This window comes from Aythya ferina, assembly GCF_964211825.1.
Source record: "Aythya ferina genome assembly, chromosome: 12".
Taxonomy (NCBI): Eukaryota; Metazoa; Chordata; class Aves; order Anseriformes; family Anatidae; genus Aythya; species Aythya ferina.
Window position 1 is genome coordinate 13,545,919 of NC_140308.1, and position 23,876 is coordinate 13,569,794.

The window sequence follows — 23,876 nt, forward strand, 5'->3', positions numbered from 1 at the left end:
TCCCCGTAATTGCTCTCCTTTGCTCCTTAAAACAGCCCGAGGAATGGGTAGGGTTTTTTTATTCTAATAATAGTTTTGTTGTCAGTATTTTTTCCTTTAGCAATGTGGCGTTCGTTAATTGTTAATCCCGTTGTGATTATTTACCTTGTAAAGGCTCAGAATTAGAAACTGAGGTTTGGTTCAGGTCAGAAGGAAAATCCACCTCGGGGTTGTTTCTTCCTTCTAGTAGGAAAGCAACAGGAGCTGAAGAGAGATTTGAGGGTTCTTCCCAAAAGACTGAACCAAAAACCCCACTTTCTTTTTTTTTTCAATTAATTTGAATTACTACAATACAAAACTTTATTTGGAGCCAAATGTAGCTGTCGCTACCAACCTGACTGCATTTGCACCGTTCCCTATCTCTTGGTTTCTCTGCAATGGAAGCACCAGCCCTTCTTCCCCTTCTAGATAGCGGCCCCTTTAGTATGCAGATTTTTTCATTTACACCAAACTTGTCATAAAAACGGGTTTTGATCTACTTGGTTGTTTTCACAGTTACCTGACGGTTTTTCAAACTCAATATAATAATGCTTTTTAATAAGTGTCTGTATTTTTTTTTTTAATTCCAGCTCACATGTTTTGCTTTATTGAACACGATGTCACTGGGAAAAGCCACGATGTGAACAAGTTTCCGGAGAGCAACCCTCAGCCCCTGCGTGTGGGTGCTCCAGGCTGGGAAAGCTATTTCCTCCCGATCTGCAGCTGTCTGACACGTAGCTGCTCCTTGCTGAGTAGTGCAGCTGATGAGAAACCTCGGCCATAAACGTTACACACGTTTGCACTTTCCCCGTGCCAGCTCAAGGTACATTTCTCAGTCTCCTCTGTAGCAGGCTATTTTCCATCCCTCCCCTGTGTGACAGTCACGGAGGTAAGGGCTGTCCTCCTCTGCTCAGAGCCGTGGAGCCAGGGGAACTGTTCCCTCAAACCATCGGGCTCTCACAGCCCCTGTTTCCACCGCATTCCCCCATGCAGGTTTTGGGACTTCCTGCCCTTTCCACATGGTGTTGTGCTCGTTAAGTGCACCACGCACCAGATGTCTTCCCACCCACTGTATCGTCGTATTCCTGGAGGTGCCAAGCCACGCAGTTGGGGCACAGCGTTGTAGTTAAAGAAGGGCTGATCTCATGATTAAAGTACTGCCCGAGACTTAAGTGTTTTAGGGTGAATTAGTGCTCTGCTAGAGTTTGTAGCAGAAGGAATTTCCCCGAGTTCAGCCGTCGGGTCAGCCAGCAGCTTCCTATACAAACCCACTGGAGAACACATGAAGTCCAAGTTCATTACCTCCCCACCCACAGGGCTGGCAACTTGTGAGAAAGCTCACTAAGAGCGAGGATTACAGTGGGATTACAGTGGGATTACAGTGATGGTGTGGGCCTGGAGGAGCCCCAGGGACATCACGGCACTGAAAGAAACACAGGGACTTCTGCCACACATCAGGTTTGGGACAGAGCTCCCCTCCTGGCTGTATTTGCTGAAAAGCTTCATCTGAGCAGTAGCTGGAAACTGAAAAAACAAGGTGGATTAGCTTGGTTTTGACTTGAAATTGGAGCCGTGAATTTGTAGGGGGGCCACCAGCCTTGGGGTGTCCCTAGAAACGTGTGACTTTGGGCAGGACCCTATTGTGCTCCCAGCAGCTTCAGCTGGATGCTCCTCACACAGCTGATGATACCCAACGTGGTCAGAACTTTAGCGAGCCCCCTTCTTCTTATGACTCCATTAAGTGTTAGAAAAGAAAGTTTCCAAGGCTCTTTTCATCAAAACTATATGTTTATTTATAAAAGAGAATGGAAAAAAAATAGACCAAAGTGCTTTCTTCTATAAAAGACAATACCGTGGAGGTCGAATGCCTTAGACCTGAGTATCCATGGCATCGCAGCCTAGAGCTGGATGTGGCTGATCCAGATCTGGTGCTGAATATCACGGAAATTTGGAATTAGAAAGGTCAGCAAAGGATTTTTCCACTGATGACTAAAGGACTTAACCACACATCTCCTACTGATTTCAATTAGAGATGTATGGCCAAATCCCTTCACTGGCTTTCAAAGTTCAAGCCCAGTTAAATCCAGAGAAGAAAAATATATAATTTTTTGACTCCAGGCCTTAAATTGCCTCACCAATTGGGCCCATCTCTATGCAAAAGACAAACGGCCAGATCCTCAGCCAGCAGAAAGCAGCGTGCCTCACCAGTTCCATTTATCCACTCCAGTGTGGGTCAGACTGAAGAAATCCATTCTATAATTCCCTCAGCTTTGGCTGTACAATAGCAGAAGTTCACAGCTATACCAAAATTTTGAGATAAGTAATTGAATCTGGAGCTCCATGATGCTGCAGGAGCTACTTTAGGTTCTGAGTCAGTGGGGAGCTGCTGTGGTGCGACGCAGGGGTGGCATTAAGATCCCTTTGGAAATGGCAGAGGTGAGACAACACGGTCACCCAGGCAGCGGGACGTCTTCTCAGTGCTGAAGAAGATTTCAAAGCGAATGGCAAAATTAACAGCTTAGGAAACAAAGCACAATTTCCTCACCCTGGGAAAAAAAATCTTTGCCTGGAGCATCTTCAACACCAAGCACCAATGACTTCTCTGAACAAGTATTTTCCCTCAGCCTACGCACTCTTTGGCCTTAATGTTTTTTATATCTTGACAGCGGTGTAAAGTTTTCTGCCTCAGTTTCCCCCAAATCTTGAAACAGAGACAGTGCTGAGACTTCCTAGCTGTGAAACTGCAGCAAACTCTGTTTTACTTGGAGGCTCACATTTTTTCATAAAGCTTGGTAACCTGCAGTGCTCTGACATCAGCATCCCATTCTGCATTAAAAATAATCCGTGTATCTCTCTTCGACTGTAGGGCTGAAACTGAAAACAGAAACCTGGAAAGCATTGCCGCAAGCTGTCACTTGACATTCATTCTTAATTTGACTTGCTACGAAAATCTGGAAGTAAATTTTATGATTTCTTTAAGTTCTGGCTCATGATTTTTAAGTGCTTCCGATCAATAATGCTGAAACCCTTTCCTCGTTTTCGAGTCAACTTGTCCACTGCAAGCAGTTGTTGCTTATAAGAACTGAAGCTGCTGGGAGCGAGCACCTTCTCCACCCCTCTTGATTAATCTGCTGTGATTGTGCATCGCCATCTGCAGCAGGTAAATGAAAATCCATGGTGTAGTTTTAACAGGCATCAAAGAGGGCTGATGTTTTACTGACTCTGCCCTCCAGGGCGCTCTGATCTTTTTTTGTGACAATTTTGGATCAATGTGATCTCTGAGTTTTCTTTATCAGAAACCTCCTATCAAAGTCTGTGCTGTGAGCACTTTGACTTTCACTCTCCTTTCTGTCCAGTTGAACGCTAGCTCAGCTATGCCAAAGCAAGTCATTCAAATTCTCCTTTGGATGCATCTTTTATTCCTTCTGGCAGACTGAAAGGAGCCTCCTTCAAATGTGAAACACTGCTGAAGCTACAAAAACAATCTCTACCACAAAAAAGCCCTCTTGGATCCCTTCCTGTGAGCGTGTTTTGGCCTGGTTTCTGCTGTTTGTTTTATGTTTTGTCTATTTCATTTTTTTTACATAGAACCTATTAGTATCTTTACTTGCTTTTAATGTTGTGTGCTGGTTTGATGCATGTTCGATTCTGCTTCCTCCCCAGCCTCCCCACTACCTAATATTTTTTTCAGGCATATCTCAATACATAGAGAAGAGCTGTTATGGGATGAGGCCAAATTCAGCTGCAGCACTGCTCATAGCTTGTCTCACACACTGGACAAGAAGGAAGATAATCGAGATGGGAAATGTGGTCTGCACAAGTGTGCTCTTCTTTCAACAGCCTGGCAGCCAGGTAGCCACCTGGGATGCTTATTAGAGCCCTTGGGTCCAGCGTTAAGCGCTGAGTTTCCTGATGTAGTAGCCAGTAATCCTCAGCATTCAACTCCCTCCAGTTCTGCACATCGCTTTACTATCAGAGGTAAAGAAGACGTGCTTCTAATTTCTTCGACAAATCTCTGCTAATCTTTTTTTGTTTGTGAGTGCTTCTTCCTGTCCTGCGTGGTGTAAGATCAGGTGCAGGCACAGTGGTGTAAAGCAGTCCGTCTGCTGGATTAAACAGGCATAAGCTCAGGAGTCAAGCCATAACCAACTGTCAAATCAATGCAAACAACACTAGGTATTTGCGATCCAATTTATCTATTTCATCTGAAGGCACTTGTGAAAATTGTCTTTATCTATGCTTGTGCTGAATAATACTTAATAAAAAAATATCTCTTTTAGCAGGAAGGACTCTGCCGGAGACCAGAATCGAGTTTACGTAGCATCTAACATATGGCTGCTGATGATGATGGCTGATCACTGAAAAGAAGGTATAAAACGGCCCCTGCTAACGATCCTAAACCGTGCCACGTGCTCAGCACGATTCCACTATGGAATATCACTGGAAAACCCTTTTCCTTTGCATCTCTGCAATGAAGGTACCTGTGAATGCTGTTAGAGATGATGATATTCCAGAAAGGTTGCCAGGAGCTCCAGCACTTAATGGCACTTTTGAGAGGGAATCTGTGAGTAAGAGGAAACACATATGCCAAGTGCTTGCAGGGTAATAAAATGCACAAGGTTTGCATTAAGAAAAAAAGAGCACTCATGCTTAGTCCTCTGTAATACAGCAATAGCAGCAAAGAAAGTTTTTGGACTTGAAATAGATGCTGAAGAATAACTCTCATTTTGAGCATTAACAGATGATATAAAAGCCAGCAGCTCACACCAGTGGGTCGCTGCCTTATAACCATATATAAATGTGCACATGAATAGCTGTAGACTGCAAGCTTAGAAGGAGTTGTTACAAATGAGACAGCAGGCTGTGCATATGATCTTGTTTTCTAAAAATATTTTTTGCAAAATCAAGAGCAAACCCTCTTGCCCTTTAAAGTATTTTTCAAGTTTCTGATGTGTCTTTGTGTTAAAGTTGTTGCTTTTGTTGTTGTTTGGCTTGGTTTGGTTTTGAGGGGAGGAGTTCTTTTTTTGTTCATACCATTGGCTGGCTGGGTTGCTGCCAAGCAGAGTTTCCCAGCCAGGGTAAGCTACATGCTTTGAGGTAGGGTCCACTAGCAGCCTAAATTAATGAAGGTTCAGCATCGCTGTGCTGGTCCCTAACGAAACCTGGCAGAGGCACTTGCTTCCTTTTGGGGGGAGCACTGGTACTGCTGGAAGGGAGAGGACAGGACACAGCGGGAATGGGGAAGATGAGGCTGCAGCAGCACTAACTTAGAATGACTTAATAAAATGCCACGGGGCTACAGTCTTTGTAGAAATGCATGAAGTCCTGCTTTCTTTGCAGCAAAGGGCAAGATGGAGACAGTTTGACACCTGGAAAACATTCTCCCCTTCTCTGACCCCTTCCATTTCCTTTCTACACAGTGTCTGTAACCTTGGGGATCCAAAACCTGCAGACAAATGCCAGGTTCCTCAGGTTATGCTCAGGTTGTTTGAAGCGTGCAGACCCAGACTAGATAGAAATCGGTCATCTAAATCCTGCTGATGTGAGTCTTCAGGGAGCTGATGCTCTCAGCATGCCTTTAGGAGAGGGTAAGGGAGCAACACCAACCCCACGAGCTCAGATTTAAGCCCACACCTGAATCCAAGTTTGCTTTTCTCTTTACCAAGTCACAGCTTTGACTCCAGCAAAGGATTAAGAGGTGAGTTGTGGTTTGTAAGGCCATCGGGGCTTGTCTGTCTGAAAGCTGGTGCTGTCTTGACTGCCAGTGGCCTGATACTTGTGTGTATGCACAGGCTTTGTATGTGCTACAGAGCCACTTTCTACACCTGGCATAACTTCCACTGGTTGTTCCCATGGCTGGGAAGGTCAAAGAGGGAGAGAATTAACAGAAATGTATGTAAAAAAAAAAAAAAAACAAACAGGAAAGCATAAGGAATTTGTCAAAGGTAGTCAGTCTGTTTGCTGTGCTTCATGGGATCCATGTCGCACTAGAAACTTTTTGCTCTGTGCTTTCGTATAGGCAAAGGTAAAACTCTGCTCTGTTGCAGTCTGCATCAACACACCAGGAGACAGCAGGCTTATCCCACTGGAACTGAACGCACGAGTCGGCCCTGGGTTTGGGTGCCTTCTCTGGTAAGCGATATTTTCCCCTCAAAAGCAGGGCAGGTAAAAACAGGCCTGGGAGCTGATGCCCAATTGTCACACAGTGACAACGCAGCAGGGAAAGGCTCGGTGCAAATCCTGACCCTTGGGACACACAAGGAGTGAGCAATCCCCTCTGGTGAACTCAACAGGCCGAGGGCAGGTTTTTAAAAAGGGAGCAAAGGCACTGGCAGCCAGCTGCTCAGAGGGGCTGGCTCAGCTCTGTGGGCTGGGCTCAGGGTGGTATTTGATGCTGCAACACACATAGAAGAGCAGTTCCAATCTGCAGCCCGTAGGGAATTTGCTGACTGTGTATTTTTTCTTCCAACTCTGTGTTTTCCTTTTCACAGATGCAGGCTTCTTCAGATTGGTGGGAAGAGCTGAATGTGATCTAGTCAATATATTATTGTTCACCATGGTCCAGAAGGAGCTGGGAATGGTTCTCTGAATTTAAGCTTATCCATATTGCTTGCTCAGTGCTGGAAATGTGTTCTACAGCAGTGATGTTGTGCCCTGTGGAAGATTACAACTGTCCCAGGTAAAGAGGAATCTTCTGGTGGCAAGATGTGGGAAGGAGCTGTGCTGGGGTAGGGCAGCACAGATGCACGTGCCACAGATGTTCCTTGTTTGAAGAGCAAAGAAGGAAAATGATTTAAAAAAAATTACTTTTCCTTTGTCTTTGCTCAGTGTCATGCCTGAGGGCATAAATGTCTTCAGTATAAAAATATATCTATATATTGCAGCTTTCTGGGTGATGGCCCTGGGCCACATCTGACAAACACCGGTGGTGTCTGCTTCCCATAGGAATTCTCTGAGATGCCTTCCTTGCTTTTCTCCTTTCCCTCCCCTTGGGCCCTTTAACTTGTCTGGCTGCTTCACTGTGAAGGAAGGAAGTCAGGCTGAAAGCCTCTCTCGCCAGTTCATAGGAAGGGAAAGCTGACTTCTGGAAACAGAGTGAAATAAGGAACGTCAGAGCCTTGTGCTGGCCTCTGTGAGCACAGAACTTCTCCTCCATGGCACTGCCACCGACACAGAAACCTATGGTGATTTTCAGGGCTTTACATTCCCAGACACTGGCAGCAGTCTCAGACACTAGCTAAAGCAAGGAAGCCCTCAACAATGCCACTGCCCTTTGGGCTCTAGGAGTCCCCATGGGAATGGAGGCCCAAGAGCTCTTCGGCCAAGCTGGTGAGACCATTTTCTTCCAGGGCTGCGATCAGTCGTGCTATTGTGGCCTTCTTCCCCTCCGACTGGATAAATCTGAGCAGCAGCTGATAGGCTTGTTCGTAAAGTCCCTCTCGGTCGTACTCGAGGGCCAGGTTGTCGATGACAGGATCTCGCAGGGCCCGGCAGTTCCTCTGCAAAGAGCGACCCACTTGCTTCCATTTCTTGGACACAAGCTTGGCAAATTTCTGGTGGTCGTCTGGGGTGAGTGTTCTGTTGGCTGAAAGGAACAGAAGGCAGATAAAATACAAGGTTTCGTGGCTGGTGTGATGTAGCCAGGGCCTGGCCAAAGTTTACTCAGTTTTTGGTGGAGCAGGGAGTGTGTTTGGCATGCACAGTGTGTTATTAAACAGCTGTGGAGCTGCTCTGCTTGTCTGCTGGTGTTTTAACACCAGGAGAGCACTGAGTTGGGAGCAGAAGTGAGAGCAGGGAGGCTAAAGGGACCAGCCCACCGTGGGCAGGGGCTTGTGCACTCAGACAGCAATCCTCCTCTGCTGGAAAGGGAGAATAAACCGGAGTCAGTGTCCCCACGTAGTCTCCCTGCTCTGCATGTACGAGCTGGACGTGTCCCCTCAAGGCCCCTGGGGACGCCCTGCAGTACTTGTGCAGGGAGCAGGCGGGAAGCAAGGTGCTGTTCACACCACTCTGTGATCCCCAGGGGCAGTGGTGGTGGCTTGGGTGGCAATTTACCTGCTCCCAGCCACCTGCCCTGGCACCCCTGGGCTCCCTGCCTGGCTCAGGTCATTCTCCTTCTGAAGTCTTTCCATAATATCAGGGCATATGGGCTTGTCCCCACCCCACAAGCTTGTCACTGTCTATTTTCTCGTTTTCTCCCCTGGGATGAAAATGCCTCGTAGTTTGCCAGAGCTTGCTTTTCTCTAACGGGCATCCTCTTTATTTGTTCATCCTCTTTATTTGTTTCAACCTTTCAAAAGCAACTCAGCCAGGCTTTTCTGACCAAGGCCCCCTTCCCTACCTAAGCATCCTTAAAATACTGAAACACAGAGCAGGAGCTCAGCTGTTTAACACTGGAAGCTGCATACACAGTTTAAACACGCTCAAAAAAAAAAAAGGTGATCTCAAGCTAAAATTGCAGTGTGAGACTATCTCAAAGCTGTCTACAGTGGACAGACACCAGAGACAGACAGACAGTTGGTGTGCCTCAGAGAGCCTGGGCTTAAGCAGTCCCAGCTGGAAGTGGGGCTGGTGACTTCCACAGCAGCCTTCCCAGCCTGATCCAACCCTGTGCTGTTGACTCACCTCGACCAAGTGATGTGGAGTGAAAGAAAACTACTCTGTGATTTTTGTTTCAGTATGAAGGAGCTTTAAAATGTGAGGAGGCTGCAAAGGGACACAGACTCTGAAGCATCTGGCTCTGAGTCACCCCAGGAAGAAAAGGGCTGAGGTGTGTGGCAATATCTTATTACTAATCGACCTCCTTCCTTACAGGGTGCTGCAGATCCTTGATTTACCTGAGGTAGACCCCAATATGAACTTTCATCCTCCCCTTTTGCCTTGAGGGCTCTCTGGCTGCATCCCAGCCACTCACCAAACTGCTGTCCCTGAAAGAGGAAGGTGAGTTGCGGGGAAGGAGAGCTGCCTTGGGACGGTAGAGACGGGGAGTTGAGAGACACGCAGTCTTTTGCAGGCAGGTTGTTGTTGATGTTCTGGTGAAGGATCAGGCTCTGGAGATACTCCTCGAGCTCGGTGATCTCCTCATCCCGCAGGCGGTCAGGCTGTAACACAAACAGCATCAGTGGTTGGGGCCGGGATCGCTGCCGTGCAAAGCCCTTGGGGTTTAGCTGGAAGGCACCTTGTCAGCACGGCTTATGGTGATGGTGTTCAGAGAGAAGCAGTGAGGTGGCTGCAGCTTGGGTTGTAAATCGGGAATCGAGTGAGATAATCTAAAGGAGTTCTGGCCATAAATGTGTGAATTTGAATCTGTAATGGGATATGAAATAGGCAGTCTCCCCTGGGTTTCTCACTGCTCACAGGTTGCACTGAACTGCTCCTAGCCTGGGTTTATTTTCAGCAGCTGTCTGCAAGAAATAGGGTGCACCACAGGTGGTGGGGTTCTCTGATTTACTCCACATGAGGGTCAGACCCACAGAATAGGGTGGTCTGATCAAACAGCTCATGGCCACCAAAGCAGGCAGCTCCTGCTACTCCCTTTCTCTCTGTCTGCCCCTCCATTGCATAAGTTTTGTTCCTAGCACTTTCTACATCCTCTGCAAGCCAATTTTTCTTGCTAACCAAGACCTCCAAAATAATCTGACCTCCAAAGAGGTCAAGACAGGAGAAAGGGGATAAAGAAATAAGTCAAAGCACATGGGAAGAGTCAAAGTGGGTGAGTGCTGTGACTTGGTTCAGTGTTTAGCTCACGTACAAGAGGTTGGTTCCCAGCTCTGCCCCCAGCCAGTGACTGATCCTTCTCACTGCCCTGCTGTTGGGCAGCGGGCAGACTGAATCAGTTGTGGGGAACAAAATAAGCCCATCTCTTTGTCCAGTCAGCTAATTCAGCAGAGGAAGGGAGCAGCAAGTAGAACTTGATAGGGTTTGTGATACGTGTTTGGTCCTGGGCTGAATGGTTTGCATTTCATCTCCGTGCTTGCAGAAGAGCACCCTGCCCAAACACCCTCTTGTGCCTAATCGTCCCAAGGAGTCGGTGACCACCTATTTCTGGGGATCATTGAGAGGGAACCAGAACTGTCAGGTATTGCTAGTTCCAGGTGGTAAATAAAAAAGGAGACAAGAAAGGCAAGGAGTTTAATCACATCAAGCGCCTTGGTTTTGTGCTGAAATGACAAGATCCCACTGTTCTTGCTAGCAGGATTAGCGTGCCAGTGCCAAAGCATGAGATGAGCAAGATGTTAGACGTCGTCCCTGAGAGAGAGCCATCGCCCTCAGAACGGCAGCCTTCCTGCTGGCAGCAGATGCTGCCTGTCCCCGCTCTGTCACAAGCCCTTGGTGCAACGTGCAGTGTGTGTCGTGCTCATTTCTAGGAGCAGGTGCCACTGCTGCTCAGAGGAGGAGGTGTGCGAGGCGGGGAAGGAAGGTGCTGGGCAGCGATTGCTCCACACGGGACTGCTCTCCTCCCTGCCAGCCTCACGGGTGTGTCGAGACACGTTGTGCCTTCCGCAATTCCTCATCTGAGTGGTGATAACAGCCACAGTAACTGAGCCACACAGAGACTGCAGTGGTTTCACAGAATCACTGTTGGCCAATTTAGGTAATGCTGTGGCCCTTCCAGGTAAGTGCACAGATCATTTCTGGGGAAGGGCAGAGCTGTTTCTCCATAGTACAGCTGAGAGCTGAAGGATGGAGAATTCAACAGCCCAGCATGCTGCAGCAGAGCAGGATTTGCAACCCCCTTCTTGCCTCCTGTGCTCCTCATTGCTGCCTTGCTTCCCTCCCTCTCCCATTCACCTTTTCTCTGTAGATGCACTCCAGGCAGCGATCCTCATCCTTCAGCATGTTGTCGAGGTGCTCGTTGCCAGCCTTCAGCTCCATCTCTAGAGGCACCGTGGTCATGGCCAGGGCGAGCTGGAGGTGGTTCTGCAGGGACTCCTGGAGCACCCCTTCCCGGTAGCTCTGCAGGAAGCGGCGGCAGTTCTCCTGCTTGCAGAACTTGAGCTGCACGATCAGGTGCGGGTGGCTGCAGTGCACTTTGAGCATGTCCACACCATTCACGCTGCCGGTGGAGTCTGGCAGGGAGAAGCGAGCAGAGTCACTATCCAGGCATGAGACAGACAACCCAGACCCACTCCCATCCACCACCAAGCCTGCAAGGGAGTAGCTTTTGAATCGTCTTCTCTCTGTGATAAAGTCCTCGGGGATGGAAAACCTGTATGCAAAACCAAGAGGAAAGGATTAAGTTTTTGCTGCCCTGCTACCACAAATCCCCTGAAGCACGGTGTCCAGGTGGTACTACAGCCCAGGTAATTATCCCAAAACAGTTTATTGGGAGAGCTTTTGAGTTCAAGTTTCCATTTCTAGGACAGAAATGGCTACACTAAGCAGGTAGCACAACAGAGGCGTGCATCTTATAGATGAAAATGCACAGTTCAGCTCAGTGCTGAGCCAGGTTCCAGTCCCTGTGACTGGAGTTGTGTGCAGTGATAGAAGTTCTGGAAAGAGACGTAGTGTTTCTTCCCCACCCCGTAACACAAGGTAGCTTCTGGCTGGCTTGGAGCCTTCGATGCATCTCAGAAATGGCAAACAACAGACCCAGCTACACATGACAGACCCAGCCACAAGAATTTTGGTTGCTTGAGAGTGGACCTTGACTAGTTTAGCTTCTTTGCACAGGGAATTAATTCATGGTAAAATCTCAGCAAGGACAAGGCAGGGTTGCACCCTCTAACATTAGTGCAGGGGGAGCATGAGAGACATGGATGAGAGAGAGAGGTCAGGGCTTTGTCCTCCCTTCTCCCAGCAAAGTTTAATTTGGATTAGCCATGTACCCTGACCTTGTCTCCCCAGGGATTTTATATGCTGATGATGAAAGTTTAAAGTATGTGTTTTTCTCTTTTTTTTTTTCTTTTTTTTTTTTTTTTTAGCAGAGTCCCGTGGGAGGCTGGCTGTGGCTGTACCACTTCCAGACCCAAATTAACCTCCCGGCCTGTCATTGCACAGGGCGGTTCGGCTGTATCAGCGCAGACTGGCAATATATCAGGTATTTCTAAACCACACATTAAGGCATTATTTAGATGTGCCCAGGGGAGACTTAAAGGAAAGCAGACCTGTGTGCTCTGCGTTGGCTGGGACAAGTGACCTGGCGTTTAAAAGTCTGTGCTAATGGTGGCTTTACGGGGTTTACACAGGGCTGGTTGCATCAGAAGTTTTAGTTTGGACTACATGTGTGACTGGGACTCTGCACCTAGGAGAGAGATTTTAATTCTGATTGTAATTGCTGATCAGAAATGTCCTTTTGTTTTTATTGGTTCCTTCATGTTTTTTTTTGTTGTTGTTTTGTTTTGTTTTTGTAAGTGTTGAGCAAACAAACGCTTATGCAACAGGGCAAGAGCTGTACATAAAAAAAGCTGTAAAAAAAAAAAGCTGTACAGACATGGAAACCTTTATGAATGGTGTACAAGACAGCTATTTCAAAAGAGAGAAGATTTTGCACTCATTTCTTCATGAAGCTTCTGACAACTTCAGACTTCATGTCCTTTTTAGGTCTGAATGGCATGGCAGCATTTAACATTTCTGTGGGCTTTCCATTAAATGTGCGAGCAGATTCACATTCCAGTGAAACGAAGCAAGCATAAATCGAGCCTAACTGGACAACTGTGTCGAGCTTCCTGCTGTTTCAAATCTTGGGATCAAGCTGCAAGACGAGCTGGGCTGTACTGGATAAACTAGCCAACTTTGCTATACTGATGACTGCCAGAAGAAATTACAGGATAGCTGCACAAACCCAACTAATCAATATAGGCTCTACTGTATGACAGGTAAAGAGCACTGTGAGAGCTGTTCTAGGTAAATATGATAAACTCTTCAAATTAGTCTGCAGTCAAATTGGTGCAAGGGTAGATACAGAAACATATTTCCATCGCCATCTGCGTCTCAAGGCTTTTTTTGATGTAAATACTGTTAAGTGCAGTTGAAGTTAATGTAATTGTGGTTGCTTATATCAGAAAAGAGCTTCTACTGGCTATCACTCATATAAAAAGTAGGCTTCTGAAGGAAGAAATCATGTTTCTCTAGCAGAAATTAAAGATTTTTTCATACTAGTTGCTATCTTCTCCCCTCCCACATAAATGTGTTTAAACAAACTTTCACAAAGCAGGATAATTCACAGGACAGTTCAAGTTGGAAGGAAGCCCAGCAAGTCTCTGGCCCAACCTCCTTTGCGAAGCAGGATCAGCCCTGAGGTCAGACCAAGCTGCTCAGGGCTTTATCCATTCCGGTTTTGAAACCCCCCAAGGATGGAGAATGCACGGTTGTTCGGGGGAACTTCTTGACTGTCCTTGAGGGGAAAATGTTTGTCCGTATATTCAGGGTCTGCCTTCCTTCTTGCAGTTTATGCCTGTTGTCTCTCATCTCCCATGCACCACCACAGAGAGTGTGGCACTCCCCCCCTGTAGGTATGGGAAGGCTGGTGCTAGGTCCCCCTGAATCCTTCTCTTCTCCAGGCTGAACAAGTCCAGCTCCCTCAGCATCTCCTCACCTGGCAAACAACTGCAGTCACCAAGCATCTTGGTGGCCTTCTGGGGAACTTGCTCCACTTTCCCAATGTCCTTCTTGTACTGCAGGGCCCAAAACTGGGTGCAGTGTTCTAGATGTGGTCTAACAAGTGCTAAGTAGGGGAGATAATCACTTCCCTTGTTACTGTTGGCCTTCTTTGTTGGCCAGGTTCATGTTCAGCTTTCTATCTACAGAGACCTCCAGGCCCTTTTCAGCAGAGCTGCTCTCCAGCCAGTCCATCCCCAGCCTGTTCTGCTGCTGGGGTTCTTCCTTCTCAGGGACCAGATTCCTTCTCAGGACCAGGGTCCTTATGAATTTCATGAGGTCCCTGGTGCCCCATTCCCCCGGCCTGTCCAGGTCTCCCTGAATTGCAGCCGTGTCCTTGAGCACATCATCTCGTGCCCCCAATTTTGGGGTCACCTGCAAACCCGAGTCCTGCTGTGAAGGGAGATGGCAGCCCCTCCACATAACTGGGCTTTCCTTCTGACTTGGCTGCCCCTGCAGGTGGCGTGGGCACCTGAGCACAGCACTGGCAGGTGTTTCTGAGCATCAGGATAGATGCTAAGCCCCGCAGTACTGCTGATAATGAATCTCTTTCTTCTTTTTGTCAGTTCATCTCCTGCTTGCTCTCTGGCTCACCAGCAAACAGGCTGTGTGAGACTGCTCTGGATGGAAGCAGAAATCTCTGAAACATAAACGGGCTGTAAATCCTTGGAGAGGCTCCTCTGTAGCCCCCTAAGGAATAGACAAGCACAGTCCAAGGCTGACACAGAATCCTGAGGTAAACTGAGGTGAGACCTGCAGAATTAGACCATAGCCAAAAGAAGAAACCTTCTCCTGACTACAGCCCATCTAGACAGATTAATAACTCCAGGAAATGGGCACACAGCTGAACACACCCGAGTGCTACAGCAGCAGTGGGTTCACCAGCTGGAGGGCAATAGATGGCCGTGCTGGTAGCCCATCTCATTTGCAAGGAAGATACGTTAGCAAGAATGACAGCAAAGGTTTTACATCCTGTTGTGTGTCCAAACTCAAATCCCAGCCCAAACCTTGGTGCTCCCCTCAATCTGGCACCAGATTTCCTTACCCCTATGTGTGACATTAAAGAAAGGCATGGCATTGCTATGTGAAGAGATGAGACGGTCAGTTTGCCAAGGTATCAGAGAGGACGGGTACCTGCTAATGCCAGCTTCAGTGCCTTGAACACGCTGGGTTTCTTCTGGGAGCTTTCGTAGAGAGATGGTAGAGCGATAGTCTTGCACGTTGACTGCAGGAAGAGGTAAGCGCTGCCGATCCAGGGAGCCGAGCTGCCTGCCATCTTCAGCACCCTACAGAATCACACAGCTGGGCTGAGAGACTACAGAGACAATGGCCTGATACCAGGTGAGTACAGCAAGCAGTAAGCACAAGCATGAAGGGATTACAGGGATCCACCCTGACTTCTAGAGGAGGTAGCGATGTTGTCAAAACAAGTGTAACCTTTAAGGAGTTCATTGCTGTTCTGTAAAGCACAGCACAGTGTGACGTGGTGTCATTAAGACTTGGCAGCTCACAAAGCTCTGAGTTTATTTTCCACTGGATCCCATTCATTTCTAGCCCAAAGAGACTCCAAAGCAAAGAGTTTCAGTCCTCAGCTAAGGCAGGATGGTTGGGGTGCTCCAGGGGCACCCAGCAGTCCTGGTTCTGGCACGTTCACCATCACCTGAATCCCTGCTGCACTCAGAGGTCCCCTGGCTGTCCTCTCTGAGGGATACATTACAGTGCCCACAGCTCCCTTGCTGCCACATGCTTGTGGCCCCTCAGGAGGGAAAACTGTGTACCTGAGGGATCAGTGCACGGCCTTATTTCTCCCCAGCACAGAGCCAGGTTACAACTAAGCTGTACTCTGGGACCAAAGACTGCAGAAGGCAAACTGCAAGTTGATTTCCCTGAGAATTTAGATCAAAAAGGTGTCTCAGATCTCTCTGCACTGGTGAGCTCTGACTCGTGGACACTCAGCCATATCCTTTCATTTTACATCCTAGCTCATTTATGATTCTTCTCCCATTATTTGCCTCTTGCAGCAACACTCCTGGACAGCAGCGCATCCAGCCCTCCATCTTCATCGCGCCTGCCCCTTGCTGGCCAGCTAACACAACACTGCACCCAGCTCTGCTTCCCAAGGCAAAGATAAACCAAAACACCTCCCAAACTCCAGCTGCTGAGCGATGCTGACACTGGGCAGTGCCAGATCGAGGCTGTGGCTGCCAGAGAGCATGCAGGGGATGGCCACAGCACCGCAGGAGATGGGCACAGCACCACTCCTTCCAGGTGCATCCACGCTGCCTGAGCACGTCCACGAGCTGGTTGCTGCAAGCCCCCAGGAGCTGCTCCCACACAGCCAGCCCTTCCCGCACGTCACAGTGACGAGTAATTTGGGGACTTCTGGCTCAGCCCTGTTCCCAAGTCCTGCCCACTCTTTCTGACTACTTGCTTACACCTCTGTCACACCATCAGCTGCTTCCCCACGGGCATCCCTTCCCTCCTACCTCCTGCCTTCATCCCTTCCTGCCTTCTGCTGTGTTGTGGTGACCTGGCAGTGTCCCCCTCACCTGATGTCCTTCAGATTATGGGTGTGAAGGTGGCCCCATCTTTGGTCACTGGGACTGACCACCAGAGTGGCTTGTGACCCATTGCCATCCCTTGCAGCACGACAAGTGCACCAGGATGTAAATGGGGACCCACCCCGTTTCCTTACTATAACTTGAACTGAGCCCAGCATGGAGCCTTTTACTGGTTCAGAAACTCCAGGAAATAACCAGTGAATCATGAAGTTCATACTGAAACTCCAGGAGTTCAAGAAATGCCTGTGGGATGGGGAGCGAGTGTTTCTGGGTCATAGTCTCCCAGGACACACAGCCCTTGTAGAAAAGCGTCTCACAGAGGTGAGATGGTCTGGTCTGAACCTCCAAACAGAGGGAAGTGTGGGACTGGGGCTCCCATCTCCTTCCATCTCACAGAAAGAAGGTAACAGAAAGCTCAGCAGCACCTTAGAAAACAGCAGATGGGGGATATTTAAACAATTTAACCCCTTAATTCATCATCTCTTCCAGTGCAGCCACCCGGCTGCCCCCTACCCGCCCTGAGGGGCACACGAATACAAGACCCGGCTTGGTCCTGCTCCCACCACTGCAGCACGGACCCCATTTCCCTGCCCAGGGCAGGCTCTCACCCCTCTGCAACCACCCGGGCAGTGCCAGGAGGCCTGCAAATTACCCCCAGCATCGGGAAGGGGCCCCTGGCTCTGTCATGCCCAACGCCTCGGGGGGCCAGCGGGTGGCTTGCCAAGCGCTCACCCCATAGCAGGATGCTTTGCCAAGCCCAGCCCGAAGCCCCAAGCACCACGCCTGCCCATCCCTAGCTCCCTTTTTGCCCGCTTCTGGCACACGGCCGGCTACTCAACGGCGAGCTGCGAGGGGGCCGCCTTCGTGTCAAGGCAAAAAAACACCGCCGCGATTTCCCCCGCTGCCCAGGCATTTCTCAGGAGCTGGGACACAGGGGTCCCTGCCATGCTCGGCCCCAACCCTAGCCCCCTCTGCGTGCCTGCAGGGCATTCCCCCGGCCCCTCCAGCAGCTCCGGGCGGCTTCTTTACCTCCTGCAGCCACTGCCGCCCGGCCTCGGCGCCGCTGCTTCCGCCTCTGCGCTCCTGCAGGGCCACGGCACCGCCCGCTGCTGCAGCACTGCCGGGATGGCGGGCGGGGGCCTGGGGCTAAGCCCTGAGGGCAGCCAGAGCCCTTGGGCTAAGCCCTGAGGGCAGCCGAGGTTCCCCCAGCGCTTTCCCTTTTCCTCCGGCCCCTCCGCGGCCCAAGCGCGCGTTGGTGCCGCGCCAAGGCCGGCAGCAGCCGAAGGGGAAGAAGAGAGGCTCTGGGCCTCCCTCGCCTTCACGCCGCTGGGCTGGGTGCCGCAGGGCGGCCAGGGGCTCTGGTGGCAAGAGGGTGCCCACCCTGCGGCCGCTCGCGTGCGTGAGGACGTGTAAGGCACAAATGGCTCCCTTCAGGTAGCTCGGGAAGCTGCCCGTGTCCGGGACTGGGGTCCTGGTCCCATAGGCAGTGACAGCGGTCGCTCGAGCCCCCAGTGTGGCTTGAGGCTGGCGGGTCCCAGCTGGCACTCATCAGCTTTGCCCCCTGATGCTTCTGAGGAGAGCGAGTGGTAAACGGGAAAAGGAAGATTGTCTGGGTCAGTAATTAGCGAAGTTCAGCTCTCACCCCCTCCCTTCCCTACAGCTCATTTTAATGAGATGTCCTGGGATCGTTTCGCTGGGAAAGCAGCAACCCCGCAGCCGGTACAGCCGCCCTAAGGAGTGCTGTTTGCTCAGGGTTAACTGTGCGGGGTTTCCGCTGCAGGCAGATCCAGCGGGCTCCGTGGGTCCCAGCACGGTGGGAGAAGAAGGAGAGCTGCCAAAAGAAATGAGCAGGAGCCCAGCACCGTTTGTGAGAGGAGACCTTCGGGACCCCACTTAGTAGGGGCAGAGCAGCGTGGTGCTGAGCTTGGTGAGGGTGCAGGGACATCAGCCTGGTCCCCGCATCTCCTGCGGGATGAGTCGGGCAGCGGGGTCCATAGAGGCGCTGAATTCAGATGACGCTCTGGTTTGCTCCTTTCCGCAGGGATCTGTGATAGATCGCCCGTCTCTGAGCCAGGCAAAGCTGTGGTAACTCCGCCAAGAGCAAAGCAGCTTTTGTGCAAATCCCCTGGTTCTGTGGCACGCAAAGCAAGGAGCTGGATTTGGATCCTCAGCCTCAGGTAAGAGCATCCTGCCCAGGTCTGGTTCCTCCTCTGAGCGAGGGGGAAGCGTTATCACGTATAAAATGTGTATACACGTATAAAATACATACCTATTTCATGCCATTTTACAACAACATTTCCATGCCAGGAGCTCATTTCTTAGCTAAAGGAAAAATCTGCATGAAATAAATCCTAGAAGGGGTTAATGCAGGCGGGCTCTCCTGGATGCTCAGGTCCCCAGGCGCAGGCAGCACCCAGGGCCCTCAGCCAGGTGCTTTCCTGCTGCCAGCTTGAGACAGTGGTGAGTCCAGGCACCCAAGGGTTTGTGAGGTTAAATGGCAGCAGGGGCTGATCCCAAGCTTCCCCTATAAAAGACCAGGAGTTGCCTGCCAGAGCCAGGTGGGGACAACCAGGTGGCTTGCAGTGGGGGGCTGTCACCCGTTTCTGTCCCCTAAACATCTTCCCTTTGAAGTTAACCTCTGTGCAGCATGCCAAGGGAGTGAAAGAGGAAAAGGTCGCTGATAGCAAGTTTCTCTTCCGCCAGCCCTTGCCGAGCGGTGCTGAGCGAGCATCCCGTGTGGTGAAATCAAAGTGCTCGATAAGCACTCTGAGTCCTACCCCACGGTTCCCTGTCTGGGGAGTGAAGCTGTCGCTGAGGGGAGAGGCAGAGACTTGGCCAGCACAAGATTTTGGGGTCTGGATTTGGTGGGGAAGGCCGGGCTGGGGGAGGATGGGGGCTCCCACCGAGCCTGGCAGCTCCAGCGTTGTGTATTAAACCCTGGGAGGAGGGCTGGTGCTGAAGTAGGAGCCAGGCAGGCCTTTTAATGCGTGCATTCCCATAAAGCATGTCGCAGCATCCTGGCTCCCACCCCGTGGGCAGGGAAGCCGCCTCTTGGCTGTTATTTTTGGCATCTCCTCCTCCGCTCCTCCCTCTGGGGCGCAGGCTGGGGAGCTGCAGAGCATGGAGGAGGCCGGGCTCTGCTCAGAGGTAACGCTGCTTCCCGCTCGGGCCAAGGAGGCTGCTGGGGGCTTCCCCGTGCTCTCCTGCTCCTGCTGGGGCCAGGGCTGCCTTGGCTGAGCCCTGCCCGCTGAGGGCTGACGAAACTCGACGCAACAGTGGGCAGAGCCTCTCCTTCATGCGGTCAACACCTCTGATACCTCGGTGGCTCATGTGAGCCGGCCCAGACCCCGCTGTCCTCACCAGGTGGACCCGGGCCAACCCACCGTATCCGCAGGCCATGAGCCACGCTGAAAGCCACGCAATTGCTTAAGCTAACGCTAATTATTTTTTGCTCCCTGTCTGCCTTCCTGCTCTCTCAGGCCGTGTTTTGAAGCTTTTCCAAAGGATTGCCATGACTAGAAATGTTTTTCTACTTTCTCAGAGGTTCGCAGTCTTTTCACATGACTCCAAGGGCTTAGGCTTTAGGTAAAAATACATCATGAAAATAAAAGGAGCTGCACATGTGAGATTTTAGGAGTGGTTCAGCATTCTGGCAAATGTCTATTGGAGGGATTAAATGCAGCTAAAAGCAGGGTCCAAGCTGTCAGGCGACTGTCAGAGAAAATGACAGAAGATAGCAAGTTCCCAGGAAGGAAGCAGGACTGTATTATTTGGCCGCTGTAGCTCTCAGTGGTGGGTGGAAAGGGGGTTGTCGCTGATACGATGGTAGATAAGATAAAATAGCTGCTATGCTGCTGCTGTCACACAAAATAATGAGTCACACTTCAAAGCAGTGAATTCTAGAAAAATATTTAGTTCTTTTTCTCTCTGCATTGTTTTTTGCATCGCTGCCCTGTGCTTGCTTCATGTTTTTCAACTCGTTCCCTACCTAAAGTACCTCTACAAGTGTAGGCTTTCAGTTCAATGAAAAGTGTGGTGCTGAGATAACGCTGTGACTCCTGGACCTGGGCCTTCAAAAGCAAGAGGGCATGCCCAAAATTCATAGTGAGGTCGTGAGACCTTGCCCAGTCTTCAGTGCTAGCCCAGGAAGGGGAATGTTTGCAGGCTGTAAAGTTCTGTCATTTAAAAATACCTTGCTTCCTTATGAGAGGAATGAAAAACTCTCATATTGGTGGTTTTATTTGAGCAGAAATGTAGAAGACGGATGAAAGAATTCTGTACGATGCCGTCAACCTCAGCCTTTGTCCCAGGTGTTTATTCTTTTGCCTTGTAGCTCACATGAAGGGTTAATCAAAATGTGCTCTTGCATTTCTAAGTCAGACTTGTGTAAATGCAATTTTTAAGAAGTGGATTAATAGTAATAAAATATTTCTGTCAAACTGCCATGTCTTATTTCCGGCAAGGGTCACTGTAATTAAGCTACCGGGTTCTGCTATAAGCCTTTTGTTTTGCAATCAGTAAAAAATGGATGTGTAGGGCTGTTTTCTGCGCAGAGCTTCTGCTTGCAAAGAGTTTTTTGTTTTTTGGTTTTTGTTTTTTTCCCCCTACAGTTTGAGAATCTGTCTCAGCTTTTTGAATACCAGGGCAACAGTGCTAGAAAATTCCCTTGCATTTTTATTACTTAGAGTAGCAAAACCTTGCTGCAGGAAAACTAAACTTTTTTTTTTTTTCCAAAGGTTTGATCTTACATCTTTAATTCTTGAAAGGTATCACGAGCTTCCTAGGCTTTGTTGAAAAAAATGTGTAAAACAATTGGCCAGTGAATTTTCCCTGTTTTTATGTTGAATTTCAAAATTTGATGAAGTTTCAAGTTTGAAAAAGTATTGACCTTCTCTGCGATCTAGTCATATTGGTTTGATAAATCCTAACGTGTCTTTCTTTTTTTGAACAGGGAGCTTTGAAAATTAATTGCCATTTTGGAAGTTTCTCCAATTTTTAAACTTGACTGACTCAGCAAAATGCTTGCTCCAGTCCCAGAACTGTGGAACTACATCCCAGAGGAAATCCTCATCCAAATTTTCTATTACCTTTCCCTTCAAGACAGATACACAGTCTTCCAGGTGTGCAAACAGTGGGCTAGAGCTGTTTCTTCTAGCTCTGTTTGGCATTTCACAGAGATCAGGTAAGAGGAGCGGTTTTCTGAAGTCTGAGCATCTGCAGGAATAACAAGCTCATTACATATCAGTGCACATTGAATATCTACACCCCATATACTATAACATCCACCCCTAGACTGTGACATTATTGACATTATTTTTGACTTGTGTGTGATAGTACAGTTCATAACTAGCACGTCTTCTTATAATAGAGGAAATTGTGTTATGCTGTTGTGTTATTTTGTTTGCTTTTTTTAAATGCTGCTGATGGTTGAGGTATTGGGGGAAGTATTACATTCTCAGGTAAGTTCCTTTAAGTTGCTGTTTAAAAATGGCAAGAAACAAAGTTATTGAATAATCATCCTCATCAGGACACCTACTTCTCTGATGGGTCTTTTTGGAGACTGGCTCCTCTCGCCTCCTCTAACAGTTTGTTTTACCTTTTCAGATGTGATTCAGAGGATGAGGAAAGCATGCTGCAGAGCCTGGTCCAGTTCCTCAGCCAAATCAAACACCTGAAGATTGTGTTTGACCAGTCCAAAGAGGTCAACCGGCAGAATGTGAGGCGCATCTTAGATCTGTTGGCAAAACAGAGTCACAAACTGCAGCAGCTGTGCATCGTGTGCCATGGGGAAAACCCCTATTTCTACTCTGGCCAGGACATCCTACAGAGCATACGGAATATATGTGATGCTAGAAACCAGATAGATCTGCAGCATATTGATTTCCGAAAAATGCCCTTTACCCTTGATGACGAGCTTGTTGAACTCATAGCTACCACCAACCCAAACTTGCACAGTTTGTTCATCAACAACCGCACCCTGGTATGCAACGTGGCGCCGGACACCATTAGGAAAGTTCTCAGAGCGTGTCCCAAACTCTCAGCCTTGGGGGTTTACTACGCCAGTTTGTCTGATGATGTATTTCTGGAACTGCTCAAGCCAGAAAGAGCAGCTTTCACGCATTTAGACATTTTCTGTGAGCGCCTGGACAAATATATACCTGTCATCTCAGAAGAGCTCTGGGCCGCTGTAAGTCAAAAGCATCCTCAGCTCTGTGTAGACCTGGAATTTGATCATACAGTCCCTGCCTGCAAAATACCACGGATCCTAAAGCTGAACATACCTGTGAGCACGCTGCAACTGAACACCTTTAATTACATGGTAAATCAGATTAGGTTTGTCACCCAGAGCTACAGCAGTACTTTAAAGAAGCTGACACTACAGACCACGTCCTCAGAGGAGTTAAATTCCTCGCTAATAGATCTGGCTAGGCACTGCCAGAAGCTGCTGGAGATCCACTGCTACTGTGTGGTGAGCCAGGAGGTGGTGGAAGCGTTCCTCACACACTGCCCCAGCCTGAAACAATACACTCTCAAGATCACCAAGGAGCGGCACCCATGGAAACCAGTGACAGTTCAGTGACCTCCTGCCTTCCTGGGAAAATTGTGGGGAGCTGCAGGAGTACAGTGAGAGAAGCTTTAGGGCTATGAGGAAAATGCTGTAAAATGCCCTCTGAGCTTGCTGAGACCATGCTATTTCACTATCACTGACTGTTCAATATGATGCACGCCCATTCAGCAGACTGAACATTTGTACTCAAAAGTGATAGATAAAGGGTTATACAGAGAAATAGAGTTGCCTATTTTAATTTTTTTTTTTTTAAATTGGAATATGGAGGACAAGTCTATTTTCCTCTCTGCTTCTTTATTTAGCAATAGCAGGAATGCCAAACATCCGTCATGGAGTTTTACAGAGGACCCCAGTGAAATTTAGTTTTGATTTTAAGTTTCAAGAGAACCTCAGGCAAATATATTATGTCAGGTGTCCAGCAACTACTTAGATGGACAGTTAAAAAAGTAACAGCTTCAGTGCAGCCATTTTGTGTTCCCTGGGGTACTTAGCCACGTGGATTCTGTGGGCAATAGCAACAAACTGTAGTCATCTGATGGAAAATCCACCCTAAATTTGATAATTCCTCTTGTGGCATTTTTGTGATTGTGAGCTCACCCAGTATCCAGATGTCAGGTAACTCCAGTTTGGAAGGATCTAAATAGGTTGTGAATTATGTTAGAAGATGCAAGCAGGAAAAAAAGCACTTAAGGAAAAACACTGGCAAGGTAGTAATAAAAGGCAAGTAGTAGTCTGCAAATATCCTTTTCCATCCTTTCTTTCTGATTCTCAGGAACACAGATTTCCAGGTTATAATTTGAATGCCTTTTGCAAAGACTTTTGCTTTCATTAAATTGTTAATGTGTCTTAGGAGAAGCAAGAGCATTTACGGATTTTTGTACCACCTTGCACTCATCAACTAACGGCAAAGGTACCTTGAACCTGAATTCGTATGTGTGTGTGTTTGCCTGTTGTGCCAAAGATTTTGGTGAATTGTTATTTGAAGAGCAGTTTCTCTATGGAAATAATCCTGGCATAAAGCTACATTGCAAGCACCTATTTAGACCTAGCTTTAAAAAATATTAATAATAATAATAATAACAACAACAACAATAATAATAAAGTATGTTGCCTTGTAGATTGTATGTGTA

At 48.6% G+C, this 23,876-nt stretch overlaps 2 protein-coding genes and 1 long non-coding RNA gene across 10 annotated transcripts; 2 read left to right on the forward strand and 1 right to left on the reverse strand.

Moving 5' to 3' along the window:
• The first annotated feature begins 17 nt into the window (after nt 1-17).
• On the forward strand, nt 18-2,700 carry LOC311443425. Its single transcript, XR_014697249.1, has 3 exons — nt 18-47; nt 609-841; nt 1,012-2,700. It is a non-coding gene; the product is annotated as an uncharacterized lncRNA (long non-coding RNA).
• On the reverse strand, nt 1,788-17,313 carry TRADD (TNFRSF1A associated via death domain). The gene is made up of 5 exons (XM_084533559.1): nt 17,208-17,313; nt 14,752-14,903; nt 10,810-11,087; nt 8,933-9,119; nt 1,788-7,603 (listed from the first exon to the last, which is right to left on the reverse strand). The coding sequence occupies exons 2-5, from the start codon at nt 14,891-14,893 to the stop codon at nt 7,299-7,301; spliced, it is 912 nt and encodes a 303-aa protein (XP_084389685.1). The 5' UTR covers nt 14,894-14,903; nt 17,208-17,313; the 3' UTR covers nt 1,788-7,298.
• Nucleotides 14,820-23,870, forward strand: FBXL8 (F-box and leucine rich repeat protein 8). Of its 8 annotated transcripts, XM_084533544.1 has the most exons (6): nt 14,820-14,958; nt 15,639-16,499; nt 17,959-18,105; nt 18,220-18,355; nt 21,130-21,360; nt 21,783-23,870. In XM_084533544.1, the coding sequence occupies exons 5-6, from the start codon at nt 21,197-21,199 to the stop codon at nt 22,756-22,758; spliced, it is 1,140 nt and encodes a 379-aa protein (XP_084389670.1). In that variant the 5' UTR covers nt 14,820-14,958; nt 15,639-16,499; nt 17,959-18,105; nt 18,220-18,355; nt 21,130-21,196; the 3' UTR covers nt 22,759-23,870. The 8 variants fall into 8 exon arrangements, with proteins under 8 accessions (XP_084389670.1, XP_084389671.1, XP_084389667.1 ...); XM_084533545.1 differs by lacking the exons at nt 14,820-14,958; nt 15,639-16,499 and adding an exon at nt 17,314-17,587; XM_084533543.1 differs by lacking the exons at nt 14,820-14,958; nt 15,639-16,499 and adding an exon at nt 17,545-17,612.
• Nucleotides 23,871-23,876: the final 6 nt, after the last annotated feature.